The following is a 26,722-nucleotide window of genomic DNA, read 5'->3' as shown; positions in this document are numbered from 1 at the left end:
AAGGAAGATGAAAATAGTCCCAAAGCTGGTTTTGGAGCCTTACACAGTTTGCAGAGCTGCAGCTATGGCAGGCAGTGCCAGGGCTGCTTTTCCATTTCCTGGGAGATGGTAACCTGCAGTGGGAATCCATCCTGAGGACAGGTGCTGGCAGACTGACACAGGCATGTGGCAGAGTGGTGGGAGTGGGGCATGGGAGACCTCGAGCACTTTCCTTTCTGCTGGCAGAGTTTTTGCCTTTTTCTCTTTTTTTGGTGAGTTATTTATTTTCTGAAGGATGCAGCTTAGGGGGCAACTGGTGCAATTCTTGAGTTTAAGCCTCTTCCACTAGCCAGCACAGGTCAGAATGAAAATACTGAAATACTGATTTTTAATAACATCTGGGAAAGGGTGGGATTCATAAAGGCTGTTTAGAGCAGGTGGAGCTCTCTTCTTTTGTCAAGCCATCCAGCAGGTGAGAGATGTGGAGTCATTTTTATCCTGTGTCTCTGTGCTGCAGCCACTGCTGTGAAGGACTCACACAGCTCCACAAACCCTGAATCCAGTACTGAGTCCTGCTGCTGCCTCCATGGGTTGCCTGCCTTTTGCATATTTTCATGCTGATGTTCCCATGCATGTGGGAAGGGAAGCTCCTGCTTAACTCTGCAGCAGTTTGTAGAAAGGACTGGCAGGTTCATCCACTGAACACCATGAGTCCAACACAAGATATTCAAATCCAAATGCCTTTGTGCCCCAGGCAGAGGTGACTTTCCAGGGCCAGGATCCAAATCCTGATTTGCAGCTTGGTTTCACAGTTGCTGGTGATGTTTTCTTTGAGTTCTCAGTCTCTGTTCCTGTAGCCTTTCAAAAGCATCAGATCTCTGCTGCCTTCTGCCAGATCTGATTCCTTTCTGGTGTGAGATATCCATGAACAACGTTGTCCTCTGTGCCTATCTCTTTTTCTCTCACTATCTTGTATCTTCTGATTTCCATCCCTTGTTCCTGTACCAGTTCCAGCAGCTGTCCGTGCTTTATGCTCAGTGCCAGGTTTTGCCCACACCTCCCTGCCTGAATAATTCCATGCTCTCAGACTTGTTCAGTAATTCTTCAAGTGAACCCATGATGCCAGAGACTTCTGACCCAGGGCTGTAGATCCATTTTTCTCCAGCAGTAAGTACACACAGACATTCTCAGGGAGCTCATCTTCCCTTCTGATCTTATCTCCTGCCCTCATTGACCCCTGCCTCCCTCAGAAGTGACTCCCTGCTGCCTATGAGATCAAAGTCATGTTTCCTGAAGCCTTCTGGAAAACCCATATTATCTCCATTTGCTGCTTTTCTGTCCCTGTCTCTTCTCATTCCCTAATCTCTTCCCATTTCTCTTCCTGCCTTATTCACTAAATTTGAATTATGCCAGGCTTCTGTATTCTTCCCACCACTGTGTGCTAAATTATTCAGTCCAATCCCCAACTGGAATCCCTCTCTCAAATCCACCTGGCCAGCTCTTCCCTTGCCTTTCCTCTCAACAGCTGTCCCAATATATCTTACTTTGAGTAATCAAGCCCATGTAATTCCATGTGTGTGTGTGAGCATGGAGACTTTCAGCACCAGGCAGTGATGTCTATGAGCAGATGGTGAATTAACTGCCTGGATTTGGGAATCAGCATTCAGGGATGGTGGTTTCTGATTTGGTCTAAATGTCCCAAAGTCATATTTAACTAGAGAAGGGATTGCAGGAAGGAGCTGTGTTTGAGATCTGCATTCAGCAGCAGCCCAGGCTCTGGGGAGTGCTGGGGAGAAGCTCTCTGGAATGTGGCTGTTAGCATATCAAAGTAGAGTAAACATGGAGATGATACCCTGCTTCCTCTGCCCCAGTTAATTAAGGCACTCCTCATGTCTCCTTGGATGGAGAGGATTTATTAATGTGCTGTCATCCAGGGAAGTGATGGTTTGCTGAAAGGGAGGAGCCATTAATGGCATGGAGGATGTCACGCTGAACAAAGAGCAGATGTCAAAGAGACAGAGAATTTCTTTTATCTCCTGCTTTGCTGAGGTCTTAGATCCCAGTGTTTTATCATAAAAGCTTAGACAAGTGGGGCTGGAAAGAACTTCAGGTGGGCTTTTAGTGCATTCCCTTGCTGCAAGGCAAGGTCAGTGGTAGCTGTGTCACAGATGGGTATCTGCTCCATGAGGCCGAGCAGGGTGCTTGTTTCCAGCTTTCTCTGAAATCAGTGAACACCACCTCTCCTCAGGTGTGGTCAGTGTGGTGAATGTTTATGTTTGTGATCACAAATCCTGCTGAATGGCATTGGAAAGGAATGTGGTTTCAGAGATGCCCATGCCAAACCTCCAAGGGTTTCCAAAGGTTGACTGCTCTTATAATGCAGCATATTAATAACGTTTTTGTAGGCCTCACTTAAAGAGGTTTTTTTGGCCAAAAAAGGTGTTAGAACATCTCTCAGCTGTTCTCATCTCACTGCATTTGTGAAACAGCTTTTGCTGGTGTGGGTGAGGACAGACATCCTGAAGCTAGGAGAGGTCTCAATCTCTGGAGCTTTTCTATTGTCTGGACAGCCCCCTCTCCCTACATCAATGAATTAGCAGAGTGTAAATCCAGTGCAGATAACATTGGAATAAAGCTCTTGCCATCTTGGGGAATGTGTGTGTGTGGGCAGCTTGGTAAAGGAGCAGATAAATGATTCATCCATTAAACTTGTAAAAGCTCAGGAGGGTTCCCAAGAAGCAGAAAAGCCCTGCAGAAAGACAAAGGTAAAGCTGAGGGTCGGCCGTGCTGGGGAGGGGATTCCACATGTTCCATTAATTGCTGTCCTGCAGGGTAATTAAACAGAGAAAAGGAAGATAGCAAAAGCAGTCCTTTAAGCTCTGATGATTAAATCTTGCTGCCTCTGCAGGTTTCCAGACATGAAGAGGTTTGGCCTCACAAAGGTATTTTTATCAGGAAGGTACTGAGGAGGGCAGCTGGTTAGGGTCAGGTAATTTGTTTGGAAATGGGGCAGTGCACTCCTGCCTGGGCTCCTGTGTGGGATGAAAGAATTCAGAAGTTCTGTTGAGCTGCAGTGGTGCCATAGCTAAAATTTGGGTATTTCTGCCTGAATCACAGTCCTTTCACAAAGATTAAGGCACATGGTTGAATCTGGCATGTTCAGATAGAGCCCTGGTCTTGTGAAACGTTACCCAGGGCCACTCATTAGACCCTTGGGTGGCATATCAATATTCAATACCAAGTATCTCCAGATATTCCTAATAATCAGAAAACTATCTCCTGACAAAGGTATTTAGCATTTCACTCATTTGGGCTTTGAGGACCTCATGTTCTGGGGAGTTTATTCTTGTGAGCTCCAGAAACATCAGCTGGTACTGTGAATATCAGGAAGAGATTTGATGTTAGTCCTGAAGGGTGAGTATAATGAAAATCAGGAGACTCAGAAAGTACCTACACTGTGCTTCAGCTGTTTATTTTTCTTGCTGGGCTTCTGAGATTCTGACAGCAATTGTGTACACTGGAAAGGACTGTGTTTTCAGAGGAAGAAGTTATTTTATTGGGCACTACAGGACAGCTCTCTGAGTTCTGGGAAAATTGTGCTGCATCCCTGCAGGTCATGGTGAACAGAGTTTTACAGGGGTCATGTTGAAATTCAGGAGAGGTTATATTCTCCAAAGGGAGAAGAGGATTCTGTGCTGATGGGCACATTTGCAGTAAGTTGCCCAGGTTCAGAAAGTCAGGATCTGGTGGGTATTCTCAGGAATTCTCGTGGTGGCTTCCATCAGCTGGTCCATGACATCAGCTCTTCCTCTATAAAGACTTGAGTTCAAAATATTGTGACTTGCACTGATGTGATTATTAACTTGTTTTTCTACCTGACTGTGGCTGTGTCTTGTGCACTGTAACTTCTGTAGTTGTGATTCATGATGAGTGTGTTGTATCCAGAGTGGTTTTTGTTTAATGCAGTAATAATGAAAATTATTGCTAAGGGAAACAGTTTCCACACTATTAATATTAAACTCTAATGGAAACCATGTTGTTACTGCAAGATTAACAGAATTTGCGTCTTGGATTGCATCCAGCATTAAGCCAAATTAATCTGTGCCACTAAGATTGCATGTCCAGCTTTGAATTAGGACATTCTCATAAAATGAAGGAACAGCTCACCCTGTTCACTTTTCTGGATGATCCCTATAAAACAAACTTGGCCTGGAGGCTCAGTGGTGACAGCCTTAGCCTGTCTGTGAGGGGCCTTCCATGGATACAGTTCTTTTTCACCTGGATACCACTGACTCTTGAGACCTCTGTTTATTCAGCTGTAGAACAGTGTTAGTACCTATCTTGGAGGCAGTTTAGTGGGTTTCTTCTTTAATGTTTCTTAAATTTTGGAACCTTTTCTATGTAGGCTTTATAGAAAGGGAGAAGTATTTTTCATTTTAAGTATCACAAGCACTGAAAGATTCACTTGGTGACTGACTTGATGTGTAAATACAGGCAGGGCATCTCTGTCAAACATATCATTGCCATTGAATGGAAAGGCAGAGCATGAATCACTTCAGGGTTTCCTGATTTTACTCATGTAGGATGTTGAGAGAGGCTACAGGAATGTAATTGATGGCAATGTGCGAGCTGCACAAATTGAAAATCATGGGAGGATGAGAAAAACATCAGCTCAACACCAAACTAGTAATGATGGGGAATGGGAGGCTTGCTCTGAGCATGTGGATATGCAGGGAGTCTCCATCTGTGCCAAGCAGACTTCAGGACTGGGAGTTTGGCTCCCTTCCCAACAGCAAATACATTGAGCAGGAGCAGAGCCAGCCAAGTTTTAATCAAGTAAAAGTTCTGTATCCAGAGGTGGTTGGCAAAAGAAGAGATTAAAGTATTAGGAGTGCAATGAAAACAAGACATTAGAGAGCTGAAAGCTGGAGTACCTGGACAAACCACTTGCTGAGTGAACACTCCAGAGCCATCAGGAGGAAGCCCCAGGTGTTTGGATAGGACAAAACAGGAACTCACACACCAGGACTTGTCTTCTCCCAGCTCTGGCCATGCCTGTGGCAAATGTGTAATATCCTCATGCCTTGCTGCTGGGATGGATGGGATCATTCCCCTTGGAGATACTGCTGGTGGAGGGCTCATAGCTGGCAGGAAGGCCAACAGCTGCAAACTGTTTATGTATGACAAGTTTTTGGATAAATGTGAGTTTACACAGTTGCCTGTGTCCCAGGGTTTGCCGTGGAAGTGCAGAGAGCTCTGCATGTCCAAGCCCAAGCACAGAAGTTATGGGCTGTAATTATGTAATTTCTCAGGAGAAAAAGGAAAAAAACCCTTGTGCTTGGTAAAAGTAAAAATAGTAATTGGCTTTCCTTTCCTTCTTCCACTGATGCTCCTGCTTGACCTTTTTTATATATTAAAAATAGATTTGTGGTAATTGCTGACAGCATATCTGAAAGATAAGGACCCCAAAGAAAGGCACTATCTGTATATTTGCAGAGGCACATGAGAAGTGTGGGGTTTTTTTAAAAAATAAACAAACAAAAATCCCAGTTCAGCTTCCTTCCCTATTTTTCATTTTGATATGCACACACCTGTCTCACAGGTAGGGCCAGAAGCAAAATTGCCAAATAAAAGCATTTCCTCTTGTATTATTCCCAGCCTGGTAGAACCACAGCACGCCAGGATTTTCACAAACGTGTCTGGGTTCATGAAGTTTCTATTCCAGTTCTGCAGACTTGAAAGGCTCAGATAAAAATCTGGAAATTTAAGAGGCAAACAACAATTTCCATTCATCCCAGTGAAGACATAAATCATGTTAATGCAGCTACCAAGGCATTGTGCTGCTATTGTTATTGGTTAAAGGTGTATTTTTCTCATCATTGTACTGGATTACAAGAAAGTTGCATTTATGTTAATGCTTCAGATAGATTTACTAAAGAACTGGAGTATGTTTGCAGGTCAATAATTTATTTGCAGTTGATATTCTGATGAAAGGAATTAATGCTGAAATGTATTGGTCCAAAAGAAAATCATAGTCTTAGGAAATAGTTTGATAGAAAAAATAGATTTCAAAAACGTTTTTAAAGTGAGCTTTTTCAGGCTTAAAATGTGATACCAATTTGTTATAACTGGCTTGCTGTTCCAGAATGACTCCTATTAATAAGCACTCAGCAGTTCACAAGCTGGACTTCTTACTGAGTTCATTCCATGTACTCCAAAGGTTTCTTCTCTTCCAGGATTGAATTTCTCTGCCTAGTCCATTTCTGTAATAATAAACTAATTTTAAATGGCTTCATTTTTAAATTGATCATTGCAGATATTATAAAATGGCCACACAGGATTCACATTAAGCCCTGAAATTAGCTAATAAAAATAGATGACTAAGAGTCTGTAACTGAGCCACAGTCACTGCTTCTTTGACCACTGGTGGATGTACAAGCCCTTAATCATTATTTTTCCACCTTTGCATAATGAGGATTTTAGCACAGAGCAAAAGCCAGAATAATAATGTGGATATGCATTGCCAGGTTCAGTGGGGATTAGAGCCACTAAACAAAGACTTCAGAAGAATTACTGTTTGGGATAATGTATTTGACATTTTAATTGGTATTTAACATATTTTAATATATTGGCAGAATTCTAGACTGTGTTGCTGCACCACACCTCCCAAAAATGGGAATGTTGCCCCCTTCCATCTCATGAAGGCAAACATTGACCCAGCCTCATTTCATGAAATCTCTCAGAAGGAACTTGGCATGAATAATTTCAAGCAAAACTGATTTGCCTGATTGACCCCTGGGCCTGAAATGCAATTGTTGCTCCTCGCTTAAAACCTCGTGTGTCAAATACAATTGAGAGTTACTGGCACAGACTAATGGAAGATAAAGGCGGAATAATCAGGTTTAGTAGTAGGAAAAAATCACTTTTGGTAAAAGTCCTGCTCTGGTCATTTCTGCCTAAAACTGCTGAAAGGGAACCAAAATATCTCTTCCTCTTCATTAAAAGTGTCTTTCAGCTGACTCAAATATTTGGTTTTGCCTTCTCTGTAACCAAAAAGTGACACATTCATTGGACCACCAGGTGTGTGGACTGAGCTTGCAATCTCAAAACTCTTTCTGAAAAGAAGGCTGTTACTTCTGAGCAGTTCCTTGATGTCCTTTGGACTATTCTGCCTGTAAGAAGAAAGTCAGTCCAAGAAAAGTGCTGAAATTCAGCTTTTTATGGCCATTGATTTAAAAGGTTAAATCTTGATCTCTTTTTTTTTTTTTTTTTTTTTTTTTTTTGGCATGTGGTATGAATCTGCCCTTTCACAGTCAGGATTTTTAAAGTAAGCAAATGTTAGTGCCTGATTTTTGCCTCCACTCTTTGCTGCAAGTGCTGAAATAAAAGGCTGTTGCCCATCCCTTCATTTAATCCAAAACACCCCTGGTAACAAATATCCACGTCCTTATTGTTGTCAAAACTCATAAAAACAGAGCCAGGCTTCTTCCAGGTCTAAAGTTTTACATTTGCACCCTGATAAACACAGCTTTGTCAACTCTGAGAGGAAAAAAAAAAAGAAAGGAAAGTGGGAAGATTATGACTCCATTGCATGGTCATGGTCTGTTCCTTAAAGGCAGCTCCATCCAGCCACTCCTCCATGGAACTGATACTGCAGTGAGGAAATAGATTCCTTTAAATACAAATAAAAGCAGATCTATCCCCTGTGACACCCTGAGCTAGCCTGTGATGCCATCACAGTATTCCCAAGTGCAGTGGCACTTTCAGCAGGGGACAGTCTGGCTGCAGGGAGGGCAGATGAGGACTGTAGTTTTTCCATAGCAGAGGTTTCATGCTGTAACTTTTGAATTCCTTTTTGGCCTCAGCCTCAAACCATTTGTGGTGCCCACACAAACAGGAGAATACTGTGCATGGATCAAATCCTAAATTCCACTCAGCAATAGGAGACTTGTGCCACCTACATTGGCTTTGTGACTCACCAGCAGCACTTTGCCAGCTCTCCTGGCTCTGACACTCTCACTTTGTTTTAAGCATGAAAATAAAGGAAAATATAAGATCTTTTCAGAGTCTGTGCTTTATTGTTTTATTTCTTCTCCCTGACTTCATTCTGAAAATCGGGAAAGCTCCATTTAAATGCTTGTTCAGGCTCCTTCACTGCATTTTCTAACGCTGTAGTAGAAGGAGTTAGTAGACAAGTTTAGATGATTTTTTGGGTCAGTGAAATGTATTTTCCAATGAAAGCAGTGAAGGTGAGTGTGTTTTACTTATTTCCTGTCTGACAAAACTCTGGACTGATTCTTCACTAGGGTGAGGAAGCAACTACTCAGATAATTTTGTGTGGAAACTGCTCGAATATTTTTCATTCTGGTTGCATTTCTGATCCCTTTGGTTGTTACTGCTCTATGTTTTGAGTGAATGAGCTGTTTCACTGGTTTTGATGGGAACATTCTCTGTGTTTTTATTGCAGGAATTGCTTACTTAGGAGGTGTCTGCAGTGCCAAGAGAAAGTGTGTTCTTGCTGAAGACAACGGTCTCAATCTGGCATTCACAATTGCACATGAGCTTGGGCACAAGTAAGAACTTGTCCTTCTGTTTCCTTCTTTACTTCTGCCACTGCAGGACATTTTTATTTAAAGCCAGACAAGTGCAATTACTTGTGTGGCATGTTTTTTATGATTTCATAAATGTAGCACATTGATACATAACTTAATTTTCAAGAGGCTTATGTAAATACCCATTTTAGCACACATAAATCTTTCTAGTTAATCTTCCCCTGTTTTCAGCTCTCTGTTCTGATTCTGATTATCACAAAGAGGCCTCAATCTCTTAAATGATTGACAGTAATAAAGACAAATTCTGCTTTTTTTTTACTGTGTAGAACAGATCCACAAACCAACATGAGCTTCAAAATCTTTGAACTTGCTATGTTTTCTCTGAAGTTCAGGTGTCTGTGTCAAGGAATTTAATAGCTAAATAATTTGGTAATGGTTTCATCTCTGCATGTGAAGTAATCTGCTGTGACTGAAATGGTAAACATCAGTATTTTGGAAATGCTCTTAAGCAGAATTATTTGATCAGCAGAAAGAAATCTATAACTTGATTTATCACCTCAGTCACACCTAAGTAAGACACTTTGAGCACACTAGAAAAAGTAGGAAAAAGCTTGATAAGTCCCAGTCAGACAGAAATTTGCAGAATGAGATTACTGGGTACTTTCTGCAGGTGACTTTGGAGACTCTTTAAAGCTGCTTGTAAATATCCCATGGGCAGAAGAAAACAAAATTGACTTGAAGAGTCAGCTGCATCCCCTTAGTGCAGATAGTGAGTTACCCAAAGGTCAGCTCCATTCCCTGCTCTCCAGGCCCAGTGTCACTGCTCTTACTCATAATACTGATGAGCTTTCCCCCCTTTCCATTGGCATCACTCTGGTTGCAGTGTCACAGCTGGATGTGGAAGGTACAGAATTAGGCCAGAAACAAAGTTAAACGGAGGGCAGGACAGTGCCTGGAGGGGTTTTCAAGCACTCCTTCCTTCAGCCTCTCTGGATGTAAGGTGGGAAATCCCACCTTTGCTCCTGTAGTGAGAAGTTGTGCCTGAGTTTTTTCTGCACCCTTCCTACAGCTCATGTGGTGTATCTGGTGTATCTGGTATCTGGTGTATCTTCCTTTCCTGCACTGAGAAGTATTTCACAGCTAAGTCAGAGCCAATGGAGCGTGTTCAGGTTCTGGCCAATCTCATTCCATGACAAATAATTACATTATGGCAATGTATTTCAAAGTTGCATGGAAGATATTTAGGTTACCTACCAAAAATGAATCTCCTGTTCACCCTCCAGTGACACCAAAGGCAGCTGAGCCAAACCGAGGGTGGTTTCAGCAGAAATGAAGGACATTTGGTTTTAGTTTTATTTAGATTGCATGCCAAGATGTTAAACTGAGCCTAAACTTAATAACAAATTAACCTGTGGGTAATGCTAAGGGAAATTCAGCACTCATCTTTGGATGGGCCAAGAGCAAGAGGGAAAAATACTTGAGCTGCAGAAAATCCAGCTGTGTGAAAGAGTGAGACTGGTCTGCCCTGGTGTTTGCCAAGTTTCTCAGCAGAGCTGACAAGCTTCCTTCTAATATTGCCTTGCAAAAAAAATCCCCATCATAAATAGGGGATGTAATGCTTTCAGATACAGCTCTCCATCTGTGCAGAAATTTTTTTTTCTGAGGCCGCTTTTGGTGGTAAGATCATAATTTCTGTCCTCTGATGGTTTTCTTTCTTTGCCTTCATCTTGGAAAACTATTTCAGGAGTTCTGGGGGGGAGTGGAGGGTCTGTAAGGGCCAGTTTAGGGACCCAAGGCATCTGGCTAATGTGGTTCTAGGAGGGCACAGGAGCCAGAAAAGCTCCAACTGGAGGTTGTAGGAGCTGTTGGAGGATTCTGCTGCCACAAGTGTTTGGGGGCATGTTCCAGGTTCTTACTCCACAAGGAGCTGCTCTGTCACACATTGGGGCAAACCCTTCTGCCCCCTCTGCCCTGCCACCAGCAGCATAATCAGCTCCAGTATTGCCAAATCAAAACAGAGAGGGGGAAATGTCATATCTGTCACCCCCCAACCTGAGCATCAAAATCATCCCCTTGTGCTGTCACCCGTGGCTTGGCTGCTAATTTCAACCTCTGACCAGTTGACTGGTGCCTTTTTGGAAGCCAACAGCAATCTTTTCATTACAGGGTGTCAGACCTTATTCTTCTGGTGTTGAACTGCAGTGAGATGCTCTGAGAAGTCCTGTTTCAGCACATCATGTGCAAGTAGAAGAATTCTTTGCAGACTTTACTTAAAAACTCAGAGTTTTTAGGTGAAATGTCAGGAAACCCATTGCAGACATGATCATGAAGCTGACATGAGCTTTAAAAATGAAAACCAAGGAAAACTAGGTGCAAGTTTCTTAATTTAAAACAAAATCCAATCAAAACTTACATCCATATTGGCAAAAATATAAATTTTTGAGAGCCATAATTTTGAACTTTATTGAAGTCTGATTTCCTTATGAGTGTAGAAAAGCTGAGATTTATTATTCTTTCCTTAAGACTAACAAATGTCTGTGGAGATCACAAGCCCAGTTTGGCATTCTCAGATAGTTTCTGATGTGGACTTTGGAAAAAGTGAATGGATTACTAATTGATGTGTCAGATTCCTAATCTGCCACTAATGTCATTTGGAATGGCTGCAAAAAACACTATTCCTGACAGCTGCACTGTGAAAACATGGAGACACCATTAAATAGCTCCATTAGGATGAAATAAATCCTAGGAAAGTTGAAGGATGAAAGTTCATCTTCAGGTTTAACCTGTGGAGTTGTTGCTTGATGATGGGGTGAGTGATGTGACATTTGTATTTAAATCTTAAATCTGTATTGATAGTTTTGGTCCTTGGACACAAAGGAGCATCCATCTGTATTTAGATACAATTTTTTCTACAAGGGATCCAGGAGAAGAGTCTTGCTGTTACAAAAAGGTAACAGACAGGGAGCCCAGGGAATGTGTATTGAGACTGAAATTATAAACTTCTTCCAAACAAGACAGGACCCTCAGCAAGCCTTATTCCTTCAGTCAAGGTCAACAGTGGATGTCTTCTAAAATAGCACACACTTGAGGGTAACCACAGTTTGTTGGATTTTATCCAGGTTTTGCTGGGTGGAATCCTGACCTACACAGAAGGGAGGACAAGATCACAGTGGTCACTGAAGTCTTAAAATGTACAAGCCTGAGGTCTTTGTTTTATAAACATAATATGAACACCGAGCATTTCTTACTCTCATCTTTCCTCAGAATTGCAGGGCAAGTCCATCAGTAAAAAAAAGTGCCCTGCTTTTGGCACCAGGATCCTGACTGGTGCTTCCCTCGTCCTCCCCTCCATGAGCTGCAGCAGTGTGAGGCTGATCTGAGATGCACCCCCCCAAAGACCACCCTGAACAATCGACTTGAACAAAAACAGTGCCACTTCCCCCCTTCCTAGTTCTCCTCTTGCCTACAGCAGTGACTTTGTTACCATTTTCAAGTCCTTCTCCAAAGAAAAAGTCAAATAAGTTTTTTGAAACAAAAGCTGGGATTCATCCGTGTATCCGTTATCCCCGACTGGAGTGGGGTGGGCTGCAGCCAGTGGTTTTTCAGGACAACAATGCCAGCTTTGTTGCCATTCCTGTTTCTTTCAACAGCCTCAGCTTTCCTGTTGTGGGACAGGGTGAGAAGGGAAGATTCCCATTCATGAGCCAGCAGAACCTGGCACTGGCTGGATGGGGAGAGAACAGCCCGAGGTGGTGCGGCTGGGAGCCACACTGGGGCAGATGCCCTTAGGAAAGGGGATTAAAATCAACTGACAAGGAGCTGGCTCTTGCCAACAGCCTGAAACCACATGGCTTCAAACTTGAAGCTGAAACAGATGAGGACAAAAATGAGTCCAAAGGTAAAAGCCCATAATGCACAAACCAAACAGCTCAGGGCTTGGAATCAGACAAGAGAAGGGTTTGGAACCAGCAGGTTTCTCTCTAGTGTGCTTATTTGCTTTAGATGTTAGGTATTGATAGCGGTAGCTTGGTTAAAATTACTTCAGAGGGCGTAATTATCTGCTGCATGATGAAGTATGGCCTTCATGGTGTGTGTCCAGCATCATGGTGTTGCAGGTAAGGGAAAACACCTGGATGTTCCCCTTGTGGCCTGGTATTTGTGCTGATGGACATGAGAATAACATTGGCTTCCCTGATCTGTGTAGTTCTGCACCCAGCAGAGAGATTCATGCAGATGTGCCAGGAAGTGAATATACTGCAGGCTGAAGAGGAATGTCCCTGAGCAGATCCCAGAGGTGCAGAATGATGTCTTGTAACAATTTACACCAGCAAAGCCCAGTCACTGTGGTGCAGCTAGTCAAGATTCCTGAGAACCAACCAGGAAATGGTCCCCCTTCTTCCCTGCCCTGCAATTTATAAAGAATTGGTCATAATGTATTTTAAAAATGAAAATTTTCATGTGGAAGCTGAGGACCACAGCAGTAAATGTGACAGATCTGTGCAGGCAGGTAATGCTGCAGGGTGCACACTGTGCTGATAGAAACCTATTTCTTTTTCTGGACCAGCCTGTCCTGCCATTCCAATCAGAACAGTGCCAGCAGCATTGGATCCAGACAGCCAAATCATGGTGGTGGGGCAAAGGCAGTGGTTCTGGAAGCCATGGAGAAATGGAGGGACCTCTCCTAACAATTCTCTCCTTTTATCGTGGGGCTTTAACATTTAGGTGCAGGACGTGGGAGCTGAGAAGCTGTTTTGAAAGAAAAATTGCCAACAACCCTCTGTCTTTTTCAGAGCAGCTCATCACAGTCTAACCCTTGAACTCAGGGCTCTACCTGTGGAGGCAGCTGAGTGTATTTTCTGTCCTGGCTGATTTTAAACATTAACCCTATTTAAAAAAAAAAAAAATCTCACCTGGGCTTCTTTTTCTTCTCTATGTTTTTCTGAGTTAGTCCCACATTTATCAGTCAGGTTATGTCTGACCTGAATTTCTGTGGAACATTTTTCTTTGTTGCTGTTGCATAAATACACGTGTCCGCAGGTTACTTCATGCCTCCCAAATGGCATGAAAACCAACATTACTTCAGTTGTAGAATCAAACATGCAGAAGCACTAAAGTCTCAGTTTCAGGGTTATCCAGACAACTTCAGTTATAACTCTGCTCCCTCTGTACTGCAAATGAGGCCAAACTCGTATTCACAGGGTAGGATTTCAGCATGTAGTTAAAGATTTTACTTTAACAAATGCCCACAGGCATCTTATTCACTCTTGTGAATTAATATTTTACTGTAAGAGAGCTCTTGCAAAGAGGTGCCCGTCCTGTGTGTCTGTAGGGTAACATCAGTTAGGGATGGCTCAGGGATGTAGCCTTTGGCTGCCAGGATCTGCCCAGTGGCACTGCTGGCACTTTGGGTGTAGTTCCTGCCTTGTGTTGGGGAGCTGGGGTCCCTCGATGCCTCCATAAATCCTGTGTGGGCCTTCTGACTGTGCTGTGTGTCAGAACTCACATCTCTGCATTTGGAGTGGTGGAAAATCAAGGTCAGCTGGATCCCAAGGAGCACTGGAGCCAGAGGCAATCCCATGCAGACTTTATTCTAGCAAGCTCAGGTATTAATGACTGCTGCACCAGGACTTTCCGAGTAGCTAGAGAGTTGGATCCAGGCAGTGCCTGCCCCAGTTCTATTCTTCTGGTGCCAGAATCCCTATTGAAATCTCACCGGAGGACGTAGCTGTTCCAGTATATTGCAGTCTCAGGAGTACTGGAGTGACTGGCTGCTGTGCAGACATACCCTGAGGCTGGCCAAAAATGCTGGCAGCAGTCCGTACCCACCCTGGAGTTGCTAATTTTATTTTCTGCCATTTGTGTTGTAAATCTGTTGAGGAATGTCTCTCTCTCCGTGTTCCCAGGCTCCCTTTTCATGCTCCCCTCCTCCCAGGTTTCATTCTTCTTCCTTGGGTAATTGCAAGCACATTTTCACAGTTAAGTTGCCCTTCTCTGTACAACTCCAAAGGACATAATGGAACACTGCCTATTTCATCATATGTGATTGCACATCAGAGTGGTATGATCTAACCAAAGCAGTTATTTAATAACAGGTTCTGGTTCAGAGAAAGAATAGGTATAGCCTAAAATTTCAGGAGATGATTCTTCCACTTCTGGTAACACACTGAGGAGTCTGTTTTAGATAAAGCAAATTATTATTATGTACATTAGTAGCTTGATAATAACTTTCTGAAAACCATGCCCTGAGTTAGTCAAAAGGAAGCAGAGATCAAAGACAAGTTTAAACATATTAAAAATATATATATCAGTGGAGACTTCTGCCAGCATGGATGAATTGACTGAGGGAGGAGGTAGTGGTGGAGCAACATAAAACAGAAAGTGTGAAGTGTGTTGGCCCATTGTAAGACAGTAGAGGACATCTGAGTAAGTTAATTTGAGTCCCAGCAATAGAAGCTCCCTGAGGTATTGACTTTGTTTGGGCAGGTTGTTTTTCAATGGCAGTGGGATCATGCAGAGAAAAATTATTCAAAAAAGAAGATGACATGCAAAAATCACACAGAGAAGAAGAATACTGGGGAGGAGAAATTGAGAGATTTGGTAGTGTCATGCTCTGGATAAGCCTCACTTTAGGGTTTATGTAAAGCTGCAAGATATTTCCTAGTGCATTTACTGAACCTGCTAATCCTGGCATGGTGGCAAGGTACCTTCTCTCTATCATGATTATCTATTTCATCTTTGTACCATCCAAATTTGCTGGTTTATTTGCAGTACTGGAATGTAATAACATTGGAACTGGGCGTGGGAATGTCCACATCCCGTTGCTTTCTGCACTCTTGTGGCAAACATTTGTTCTGGGCAAAGGCTTCTTGCTGCTTTGTGAAGGATCTCTGTGTCATCCCTAGGGAAACAACATTCCCTTGCAGTCCCTCTAATTTCTTTGTTTTTGAGCATCTTGTACAGCTTTAGTTAACATAATAAAACTGCACCAAACAGGCGAACGACAGCCATTTAGAAACACAATTTTCATTTAATCAATAGCTTTGTAGCTTTGCCAGCTCTGCCTTTCTTTTTGAAGGCTTACTCTGCTGAGTAAGCCAGGGCTGTGTTAAGTAGCTGGGCTGTAATGATTTGGCAAACCTTGCCTCTGCTTCCTGCCACGAGGGTTCTGGTTTCATACTCCACTGGCTTTGCTGGCAGCAGCCTGGTGCACCCAGTGACCCAGAACATGAGGACAGTACAAGTCCCCATTGTGCAGCCTCCCACTGCACACCAGCACAGGAAATATTAGGTTTGTAAGTGCCATTTACCAAATAATAATTTGTTTTTATACAAGGGCAGCGATCTAGATGAAATATTTACTTTTCCACTAGCAGTTGGGTTCCAATAGCCTGTAACCCTTGCTGTCAGCCTGGCCTGCTGAGTTCAACAGGTTCCAGGTGAAAATGACTTCCCGAGCTGGGGAAGGTGATAAATCCCAGACTGTCACTTGGAAAAGCCTTTGGTAGTAAGTCAGCAGCAGCAATGCCAGTGGAAATGTTGCCTCTAAAAATGTGGTTCCCTTTACCTGTTACGTCAGTGGAAGGCTGTGCTGGGGTGGAACAGGGTTGGCTGCCTCTTGGCCAACAGTTGTGTTGGGAAATAAAATTCAGCAAAAAAAAGTTTACTAGAGAAATGAAATAAACAGGCCTGCTTTTTTCTCAGTGATCCCTTTCCATTTGCAAAATCCTCCCTACATCAGATGCTGGGCCTCTTTCCATTGCTGGATCCAACCCAGCAGGGAGTTTGCTGTCTGCATCTTTCCTTGAACCCCAGTTTCTATAAAAAAGAGGAGAATAGCCCACAGTTTTCTGCTTTTGTTTTTGCTTAGGTAAAACAAATCAAAGCAAAAGGAATCTGATCATAATGGTTTGCTCTCACTTGCTTGAAAAGTTTCCTTCCTGCTGGGCTCTAATTAGCTCAGGGCCTTAAAAATGAGTATTTTTCACTGTACCTTCTTTCTCTGCTCCAAAGCCCACTGGGACACTCATCTTATACACCACATCTTATCCACATTTGGGACAGTTTGACCTCTCAGAACTTTCTCATGTCCACCCTCTGGTAGCTATTTCTCACCTGTCAATGACAGTCCAAATCCTGCCTGGCTCTTCCACCTGCTCCCTGCTGGGCTTCCTTCCTCCCACCCTGCTGTTTGCCAGCATCACTCTGGAGACAGCTAATGAAGTGGCAGCTTTCTAATCTAGCTTTTAAATATTCATTTTAATTGCACACAGTAAGACTGGGCTGCAGGGTAAAGAAATGTTCCCTAGAAACAGTTTGCTTCTTGGTTCAGGCAGTCTCTGTACTTAGGGACAGTACCTTTCCTTCAAAGGAAAAGCAGAGCTTCCTTTCTTCCTCCTGAAAATACAACCACCAGCATTTTTCAATGGGTAAATTTTTTCCTGTCTAGTTCCTCCTTTATCTGAAGTAAAGGTGCTTGCTGTGTAATGTGGGTTGGATTTAGTCCAAGAAGGCAGAATTCTTCCCTACTATCCATCATGAGTCACCATGGTCATATTTTGAAAAAAGTGCAGATTGCTTGCATTTAGTAGCTTTAAAGAAATGATGCAAACTGGATTTTCCCAGGAGCATTATAATAATCACTTTTTCGTCAGCTTTCCTGCCTGTGTGCACAAGCATCACTTCTCATCTCTTCATTTGAAGTATCACCAGCACTGTGTATATAATTTACCTATTTTTCCATTATTTCACTGTTATTGACACATTTCCAGTACTAATCCAGATATGATCCTGAGGGTTTTCTCCAGTCAAAGAAAAAGCCAACTTGTTTGTTTAGGAAAATATATTCATATTTTCTTTTTATATGTTAAGTACTACCTTTCATACCTGCAGCTGCTTCTGAGCTGTTTATGGTGTGTGTTGAAGTAACTTTACCAGGTTTGCCAAATGCAGGAGCCCCTCTGAGGGGCTGAATTAACAGAATAATATGAGAAAATAATAATTAATATGAGAAAAGCTCTGGTGACACACTCTGCACCTCTTAGCAGCTAGAGACCCTCTAAAACAGTATCTTCTTATGAAAATAACAGACTTTTTTCTTTCTCTGTAATTTGTCTTCACATTATCATGTTCAAGCCAAAGTTATTCAAAGCAAGAGTATCTTTCCAAGGCGCTTTTTATTTTCCTCATGTGGCTTCCTTAGACAATATGAAACAAACTTGACTTTATTAACATTGAGGTTTGTAAGCAACCAGGCCCATCCACTACCCAAAGAATTTCACTTTGGTATTAGTCTACACATATAATTTCCAAACTGCTTTGATACCAAGCCATAATTTGCAACATTCCTGTTTGATATCGAGTCTCTCCCTGCTGATAAAGTGAGTGAAACTGAGATAACTTGCTGAACTTCTACAATCATTTACAAACAGCCAAGGCCAGGTGGTTCTGGTATTATATATTATTTTACCAGCTGAACCATTATGAAAAATCTCAGGAGTTTAAGGGGCTGGTGTATGGGAGTCCACTATTTGAAACAGAATTTTAGAACTGGATCCTGCATTTTCTGTGCAGCTTTTTTCCTAGTTCTGGTGGCTTTTTATCATTTTTGGAAGCAAAAGCATGCCCAGAGGTTTGTTACTGTCCACTACAGTCACCTATTGTGTTCAAAGGGGTCACATAAGGATGGATTTCTTCTTGCACTAAATCTGCCTGTGATTGACAACGTGGACCAAAAAAGAGGATGAAAAATATTTCTGTGAAAAGGACTTCTGCTGCTCTGAGAGCCATAAAACACATACCCACTGCCTTGTCTGGGAACTGCAGAACACTTGATGCTGGTAGAATTTATATATTGCATTTACTTCACACCTTCTTGTCTTTTGATGTTGGCCATCTCCTCCTTCTCACCTCCAGGAATGGAGAATTCATCTCCCAGTGTGGGGAAGGCAGCCAGCTTTCCTGACTCCTACAGTGCATTCCCCAGGCTGTCCCACTTCCCCAGCACTGGGCTGTGGGTGGCTTCCTGATGGGGCAGAGTGTGGGACATCTGGGTTACTCATGTTGCACAGATTTGGCAAATATTCCACACCGTTTCTGCCCTCTCCTTGCTTTTCTTTGAAGGGTGTCTTGTGTTGCAGCTCTGCATTCAGGTTTGGCACTTGGTCATTTAATGCAGTTGACTGGAGGCTTTCAGTGGTTTCACAGGAGTTTTGGAAAAGTGATTGCATGCAGAGCTTCCCCTGGGGTTTCTGACATTGTGAGTGACAGAGCTGTCAGTGCTCACTGAGCTTTTGTCTCTCTTCCCTCGTGGGTGGGAAATCCCACCCAGCTATCCCAGGGTTTGGTCTTTTTTCCACCCTACAATTTGTATTCCCTTTTCATCTTCTGAGGAAATGCATGTCACATTTTCGGAGGTCTCGTTCTCACCCACTTCAGGCAGTGCTGAAAGCAAACAGCTTGTTACCCTTCAGCTTGTTCCTTCTGCTGTGCCCCGGGGTGCTTTCCAAAAACAAGGAGCTACAGATGGAGCACAGCAGCCTCTGTGCAGTGAGCAGTCCTTCTCTGCCCACCACTGGTTCATTCATAGTCATTGTGCTCCTTCTGCAAAAGTTCTCTGTGTTCTGAAACCAGATTGAAGCAAGTGAGAAAGAAAGAATTTTGTATGTATGAAGTGGTTTTAATCACTTGGATGGCAAGGAAACAGCTTAGTGCAAACATTTTCATGGAGACATCCTCAGATAGATTTATTCTTACTTTAGGGTCACAGCTCAGCTGTGATCATGACAAACAGCCAGTGTGAGACAAGTGATTCCCATAGGGAGTCACTGATCCATGTTGTACAGTGAGTGGTTTTGGATATACTTATATTTAACTCTTCAGCAGGGATTGATTGAATGAATTAAAGCAATCCTTGACTCCTACTGATGCTGTTGTGTCAGAAATCTGCTATGTGTTATTGGCAGGTATGAAAGAATGTGTGAAGGTGTAGAAATGCTCAGGATGTGGTTGGATGCCTGCATGGAGATGGGATAGTGCTGTAAGGAAGGAGACAGGAATGATTCATGTAAGATGCTAAATAGATCTTGGAAAGGAGGGAGTATTGACATCAGAAGGGCATTTTTCCTGAGGTAATGCTACCTCTTCAATGCTGAGTTTCTGCCAAATTTATTTGTATATATATTGATCAACTTTAGCATTTTGTAGGGCTTTGTTTTTGGTGGAGCACTCCTTTTTCTGCCCCTGTAGCCTCAGAACCTGCCAGCTCTTAGAAGAAACTGTGAAGTTTTTGTCAGGGAAAGGTTGATATGCAGGGGCCCCATCCTAGAAATCAGAATCAGTGGAAGGAGGCCCTTGGAATGGTCAATGTTCAGTTGCTTTGCAGCTGGATTCCTTCTTCTCACCAAAGGTGTTGGAATGCATTGGGCAATGCCTGTCCTGCTGTGAATCACCCACTCTGTGAAACAGCAAGGGCTGATCAGAGAGAATCCCATGAGCAAATGTCTGCTGGGGAAAGGAGTCAATAATGTGAGCATGTGATGTTGCTGGGGAGAGGTTCCTAAGAGGATTCACCCTGTTCTTCGTGGCCTTGGTTAGGCTTTGATCAAACCATGTAAAGGTCTGGTGTTTATACCAGTGATCTTTTCAGTGCAAGACCACAGTGAGTGTGCCTTCAATGTCATTCATGTGCTTTCTGTCCCTGCCATGTCAGTCTCCTGTGTTTCCTGTCCTAGCCATGTCACTCTCATGTGCTCTCTGTCCCTTGCGGCACAAGCTCATACTTTGCTGCCTTCCAGATTCCGAGGCAAAAGAGCTAATTCTTTTTAAATGAAAACCATATCATAAAGGGCTGGATCTGTCATGCAGCTGAATAAACCACAGCTTTCCACACTGTTATTCACCATAGGCGTTCGTGTGTTCTCACTCGCTGTTGTTGACTTCTTGGCTGCTTGATGAGTAGATAACCATATAAAATATCTGGTTACTTCATTATTGGAGAGTGACATAAACTTGGTTATGAAAACAGGAGTCCAGTAGTCATGGCTCCCTTTAAATGTTGACTTTCCTGATTGAAAAAACCCCAAAAGTACAGCACTCATCCTGAACACCCCTGTTCTAGGTAACACTGTGTACACAATGACCAGCCTTGGTTACTTCAAATACTTTAAGTAGGATCATCTTCCTCTCTTCATCACTGCTCCCCAAAGTATTCCTGACAGTTTCTGGAGTACTCAAAGCATATTTAAGAAACGGTGTTTACCTGTTTGAAAAGCAGAGGGTGAAAAAAATCTGCTTTCCATTAAGCAAACAGCCCCAGTGGCCGCTGGTTTTGTAGGAGGGTTGCACAAGATATTTCCTTGCCTCCTCCCTCAGTGACAGCTCAGCTCACCTCAGCATTTTCCCAGGATTTATTAGTTTGTCCAATCCTCCCTTGGCCCCTTCTGACATCTCTGGCCGTCTCTGCCTCTCTCAGAGGCATCATCTTCCTGGGTCACACTCTCAAACTTACTGTCCTCACTTTGCACTGCAGCTCCTATTACAACTCCAGCTCATGAGAGCACCCCCACTTCACTCCTTCCTCTGTAATGCCTTTATTCTCAACTGGATGGAAACCTCATAACTTGCAAGATGATCAGCATTTTATATTGAAATGTTAAACATGTTGAACCAGTTCAGAAGTAGGCATCTTTCCAGTGATGCAGCTTCGATTTCGAATGTTAATAAAAATTCCTAACATTGAACTCAATTTGGGAGTGGACAGCTCACAGGCTGGATGATGTGGGGTGCTGTCTCCCACTCCTGGTTAAAGCCCAACCCAAGGCAGGAGCTGCTAAGAACTGTTGATGTACACCCTGTGCTTAGTGACCTTTTTGGATTTGAGTTTAATGGCCATGTTTAATGTTCTCAGCTGCCAGCCACACACCCTGTGTAATCTCCTTCCCTACCAGCACCTTCCTTTGTGGTTGACATTGGATGCACTGTGGGATGGGATTCCCCTCTCAAACCTTCATTGAGAACTGATAGGAGGGGGGAAGCGGAGGAAATTTGTCCTTCATATGGAAAAACAGATGGCATTTGTGCATGTCTGAATAGCTGTCCTTCTGTGGGGCACTGTCATCCTGCCCACACTGACATGCCAGAGCAGATGAATTACAGCTCCCCTTCTCCCTTACCCTTCTCCACTCTGCAAGGATGTTGTTTAGTCTGCCCTCATTTTGCATTTATTTTTCTCCAGTGGGCTTTAGAAAGAAATCTTGTGCTTAGTCCTGGCTCTGCATTTAATGGTGGATTACTTGTGGGTGAGTCATGGCAAGCTGGATCACAGGGAATGACTTCTCTCATATTCTGTCCTGAGAAGGTCAGTGGTGATGTGCAAGGCTGGTACTGCCTAGCTCGTAGCAATGTTCCCTTGTAGAAACAAAGACTTTAGGAGAACATCTGCAGGGTGAGGCATGCTACAGGTAGAGAAAACATGCTGTCCAGCAGTCAAGTATCAGTCAAAAAAGTAAAAACCGTAGTGGTCCCACTGAATTTTTCACTTGGAGCATAAGATACCCCTGCCTTCTCCTGTCCCCTCTGTATTTGGGATACAGCTGTAATGAGCTCTTTGCTCTGTTCTTTGAGGCCGTGTTGGTCTGCAGAGCTGGCCCCAAGGAGATCTTCCTACTTGATGTGTTGCTGAGCTTACACAATTACAGCTCTTTGTGAGTTGGTTATTCAGAAAGACTCCTTTGGATTTCTGTCTGTAAGAGTGAGAGACAGTCTGCTGTCCTCATTTCCTTCTTGGCAGCTGGACATCCTCCCTGCCCTTTGGAGAGGTGGTGGCTGAGGTAAGTGCAGTTATGTGGAGAGCAATCAATTGTTTGTCATGCATGTTTAATAAGCAGCTGGAGTGACAGCCAGGACACCTTGGGTAGCCTTGATAGCCACAAGTTCCTAAAATGATCCAGTGTATGACTCACACTGAATTATTTGCAGAGGAATGGAATGGTTTAACTTTCAGAAGGAGGTGATGCAGGTGGTCTTACTTCATGGCATTTCCACTTCTGGGTGTCTTTTTTTCAGGCTTTCCTTCTTCATATTTCTTTCTTTCAGTTGCTACCCTTTTTCTGAAGAAGAGGGCTGCTGCTGCTGATATTTTCTATCTAATTTATTCTTGTCCCAGCTTCATATCTCTCCCTGCTAAGGGAGAGTGAGTAATGACAGTCCTGGGGATTTCTCCAGTCGTCTCTTATCAGGCAGAGTTGCAGCTGTTGAAAAGGTTTTAAGCATCTCCTAAATCAGTTTCTCCCAGCCCTTGGGATTTGGGTTTTTTTATTGAGGATCATAGTGGTTCTGGTGAAGATTTGTGTACGTGACCTCAAGAACCTTGAGATGCAGCAGTGCATTGGATGCAGTAGGGGGCTTTCCACAGGCTTTGGTGCACTTTGGCTCAGGCTTGTTAAGAATAACAGGAAACACTGGAAAACACACCAAGGGTAAACAGAGCAGTTTAGTTACATTAGCTGTCTAGAGGAGAAACTCCACTAATGACCCAAACAAACAAAGCAAGTGCATTCATTCAGCATTGCTGTGGGAAAACAGAGGGCTGATAATTGAGTTTAGCTTAAAAGAGTTACACAAGAATTTGGCCAGCTCAGGCCCAGAGTGTAATTCTGGCATCCTGACCCAGTTCTGATTGCTGCACCGGCTAGAGGGAGGCCAGAGCTCCCAGAGACTGCATGCTATTTTTTATTCATAGCAGTGCTACTTTAGAGCCTTGCTCTCCAAAAAAACTGCATCAAAGAGATCTGTTGTTGCTGCCTCCCTGTGACTCCTGATCAGATTTGCCTTGCTGTGATTATGTTAACAGTCAGGACTCAAACTGGTCAGTCAGCTTGTTTCTGGCCTCACACATGATGAGCAGCAGTAAATGTGCTGCAGGACTCCTCCAGTGAGGCCGTGGTGTCTTTGACTGGTAAACAATGCATTATTTATATTAGGAAAGAAGCTGGAGTGTGAAACCAGAGACCCAGGGTGCTTGCTCTGAGTAAACACTGAATGAAAGGAGTTGAAGAGCTGACAGTCTGAGCTGTCCTTGCTTGCCTTTGTGGAATCTCATTGTCTTCAGGAGGAGAATGTGATGAACTAAAAGGCTGAAGTTTGCTGTGGGGTTAGGATGGAGGAGTGACTGTGGTAGTAACAGCACAAAGGGAAACTGAGCCCTGCTCATCTGTAATGGCTCTGCTGGCTTTGTAAAGGGTAACAGGCAGCATCTGTTTGTGGTTTCTGATAAAATGGACATTTATGTCTCAGGGAGCACACGGGGCAGTGGGTTTGTAGGGCAGTGCAGTGTCATTTTGACATTGCTACTTCTAATCTAAGGGCTTTTCTTATCTACTCTTTATGCAAGATCAGTTCTTGCAAGAATAGAACTTCCCAAGGCAGAATATTTCAAGGGACTGATTACCTGCTTCTAATTCCATGAGAATTCTGAATAGTAAGTAAGATTAGATGGTCACAAATGAAATGTAAACTATTGATTCAGTTTGCAGTGGTGTTTAGTACAAACACACACTGCTCTGTCCCACTTATTTCTGTTAAAAAGAGGGGGACTATTCATTAGTGAAAAGAATCAGTGTGGCATTGCATTTACTACGTGTTTAGGAAAACCTGCTTCCTTTGATGTAGCTGGAGACCCTTGAACTTCAGAAAAGAATGTGTTAGCATGCTAGGGTATGCTTTAGTCCTTCAGGTCATTTAATCATTTTCTCAAGTGAGCCATTGTGAGGTAAAGTAGATGCTGAGAAAAGTTCTGCATTGCCAATTAAAACAGGCTCCAAAGGTGTTGCTGGTTTCATTCTACCAGAAACTCATCACTAAGAGGCCAGGAGGGGTTGCCTGTGTACCTTGAGGCCAGATCCCAAGTTAATATAAATTGGCAAAGCTCTTTTGCTTTATACCAATAAAGGTATTTCTTTCAGGCTCAATTCCTTTATGCTTATGACTTCTAAAAGAATTTCTGTTAAGGAAACAGGAATGATTCAGAAATGGGTAGATTTCCACGCATGTAATAGTTGAATGAATTTCAGAATAAGCCTGTAAATAACTTGAGGGTGAGTTCTGATTAATTCTTTATTGAGAATACATTTTATCTGCCTCAAATCCCCTGCAAGATAAAGCTGAGTAGACTGGTAGCTTCAGCATTTGTCCTAGGCAAGACATCTTCCATGAGATCAGGTTTAAAATAAAGTTAAGGGCAGGAATGTAAGTGCTACCCTTGTTTTTTGCCAACAAAATCTCACTTTCAACATATTTGACAAAAAATAATTTAAGCGCATCAGAAAGCTAAATAATTTCTTAATTAACAACTCTAGACCAGACACTAGTCTTTTCTGGAAGGGATAAAATCAGGGATCCTAAAGCACTTGAAAAGTCAGGAGGATGATTTGTTTCCAGCTTTTTCAGGTGGAGCAGCTGATGTGCTGACCAGGAGACCATTCGGGGGGCTGCCAGATCCCATCCCACAGAAACAGAGTAGAAACCCAGAAATGACCCAGCTTTGAATCTCAGCACTGTGGCAGTCACAAGGCAGACAAGCTGCAAGAAACCTTGGACACTTGCCTGGTCTCCCTTAGAAAAGTCAGCAGGATTGCTGCATGCCCACGGGCCTTCTAAATTGGTGTTTGGGGCAAACTTTGTTCTGGAAGATTCCTGACAAGCTCCCATCCCTTTCTTCATGGTACTGAGCCCTTTCTTTCCTGACTTTTAGGAGCACAATCTTTAGATTGGTTTATTTGCATTGCAGAAATACTGCTGGAGCTTTCATCCTAGCATGTGAGGAGTTTTCTCTGTGTGTAGAAACAACATGGCTAAAATATTTGGAGTGAAACCCAGGCTCCATTGAAGTCAATGGCAAAACTCCCATTCACTTCAGTGGAGCAGGAATTTCACTCTTTACTGTTTTGAAGTTAGAGTTACTAATAGACTGTTAGATTATTCCTGCATGCTTCAAACAAAATGTGCTTGATGTTAATATTTCTACAGTGTTCAAAAACCGCAAAGGTTTAAAAACAAGAATAAGTATGAACTTCTGAGTCTAAAAATTATATTAAATGTAGTTTTGCTAGAAATAATAATTATAATGTCCCTGGAGATAAACCTAAAATAATAGACTCCACCATATAATCTTCACTAAAAGCTAAAAATAGCAGAGATGGCGGTTTAATCTAAGCCATAATTATCAAAGTGCTGAAGTGGGTTTTGGTTCATTGCAGCTAGAAATGGATGTCGTGTTTGGGCTCTGAACAGCCGAGTCCCACGACTGGGGAGAAGCAAAGCCAAGAGCACAGTCAGAAAGCAAACAGGAGTCTCAGATTTGTAGGAAACTAGCATGGATTAAACAGTGCATTTTTAAAGGGACTGCTCCTGGCTTGCTCCAGCCAGTCAGCTGGAGACTCAGTGAGTTCTCTGTTTTCAGCCCCAAATTGGTGATGTTTTGCTAGAAAGTCACACTGGCCATAGAAGACACCTTTCTTCTGGAAGTCATTTTCCATTTCACCTTGGAATTGAAGGAGGAATGTTACTGTTTTAAGGAGTTATTACTCTGTATGATACTGAAAAAGGGTTTTAATGTTAATTTTGAAGTTGGATGGAAAATCCCTAACTCATTTTCACTGCCAGGCAGGTTGGTGTGATGGGCTGAGTGTAGGACTGAGTGTAGCAGGTGACCTTGGTCACACCATTTTTCCCTGTTCACAAAGTTTTACCTGCAGCTGAGGAGTCTCACCTTCCTGTAGTGGCAGCAGGGATTTATTCTGAACCTGGAGCTGCTGTAGCAGGCCAATGGTGAAAACTCCCCTAATGATAGAAAGGTCCTGAAGGGGAAGTTGGATGGAGCTTGTAGTAACACTTTCCTGTTTCTGAGTACTTTTGGAAATCCTCACTGAAAGTGTTTGAATTCTTCCACAATCACACAATTTCTGCTGTTTGTTTAGATGTTTTGTTTCGCTGAATGGGTCACATTCTGTCCTTGCTGAGATGGGCATGGGGCAGTCTTGGTGCTTGTTTGGACAGTGCTTGCAGAAATGGGGCTTGGCTTTGCCTCAGGCTGCAGTCTGAGCACTGCTGTTACAGATTCAGGCTAATTTAGGTTGGAAGGGCCACTGGAGATCATCTGATCCAACCCACCACTCAAAAAAGGATCAGCCTCAAAA

At 43.0% G+C, this 26,722-nt stretch overlaps 1 protein-coding gene across 1 annotated transcript in view; it reads left to right on the top strand.

Moving 5' to 3' along the window:
- ADAMTS17 (ADAM metallopeptidase with thrombospondin type 1 motif 17) overlaps positions 1–26,722 on the top strand; it is a 155,731-nt gene that overhangs the window by 49,149 nt on the left and 79,860 nt on the right. The window contains exon 8 of the mRNA XM_056500189.1: positions 8,447–8,552. Coding sequence (XP_056356164.1) covers positions 8,447–8,552 — 106 coding nt within the window. The remainder of the gene's footprint in view (positions 1–8,446; positions 8,553–26,722) is intronic.

The sequence above is a fragment of the Oenanthe melanoleuca genome, chromosome 10, assembly GCF_029582105.1.
Source record: "Oenanthe melanoleuca isolate GR-GAL-2019-014 chromosome 10, OMel1.0, whole genome shotgun sequence".
Taxonomy (NCBI): Eukaryota; Metazoa; Chordata; class Aves; order Passeriformes; family Muscicapidae; genus Oenanthe; species Oenanthe melanoleuca.
Note: the sequence above shows the minus strand (reverse complement) of the source record. Positions and strands in the feature narration are given on the sequence as shown.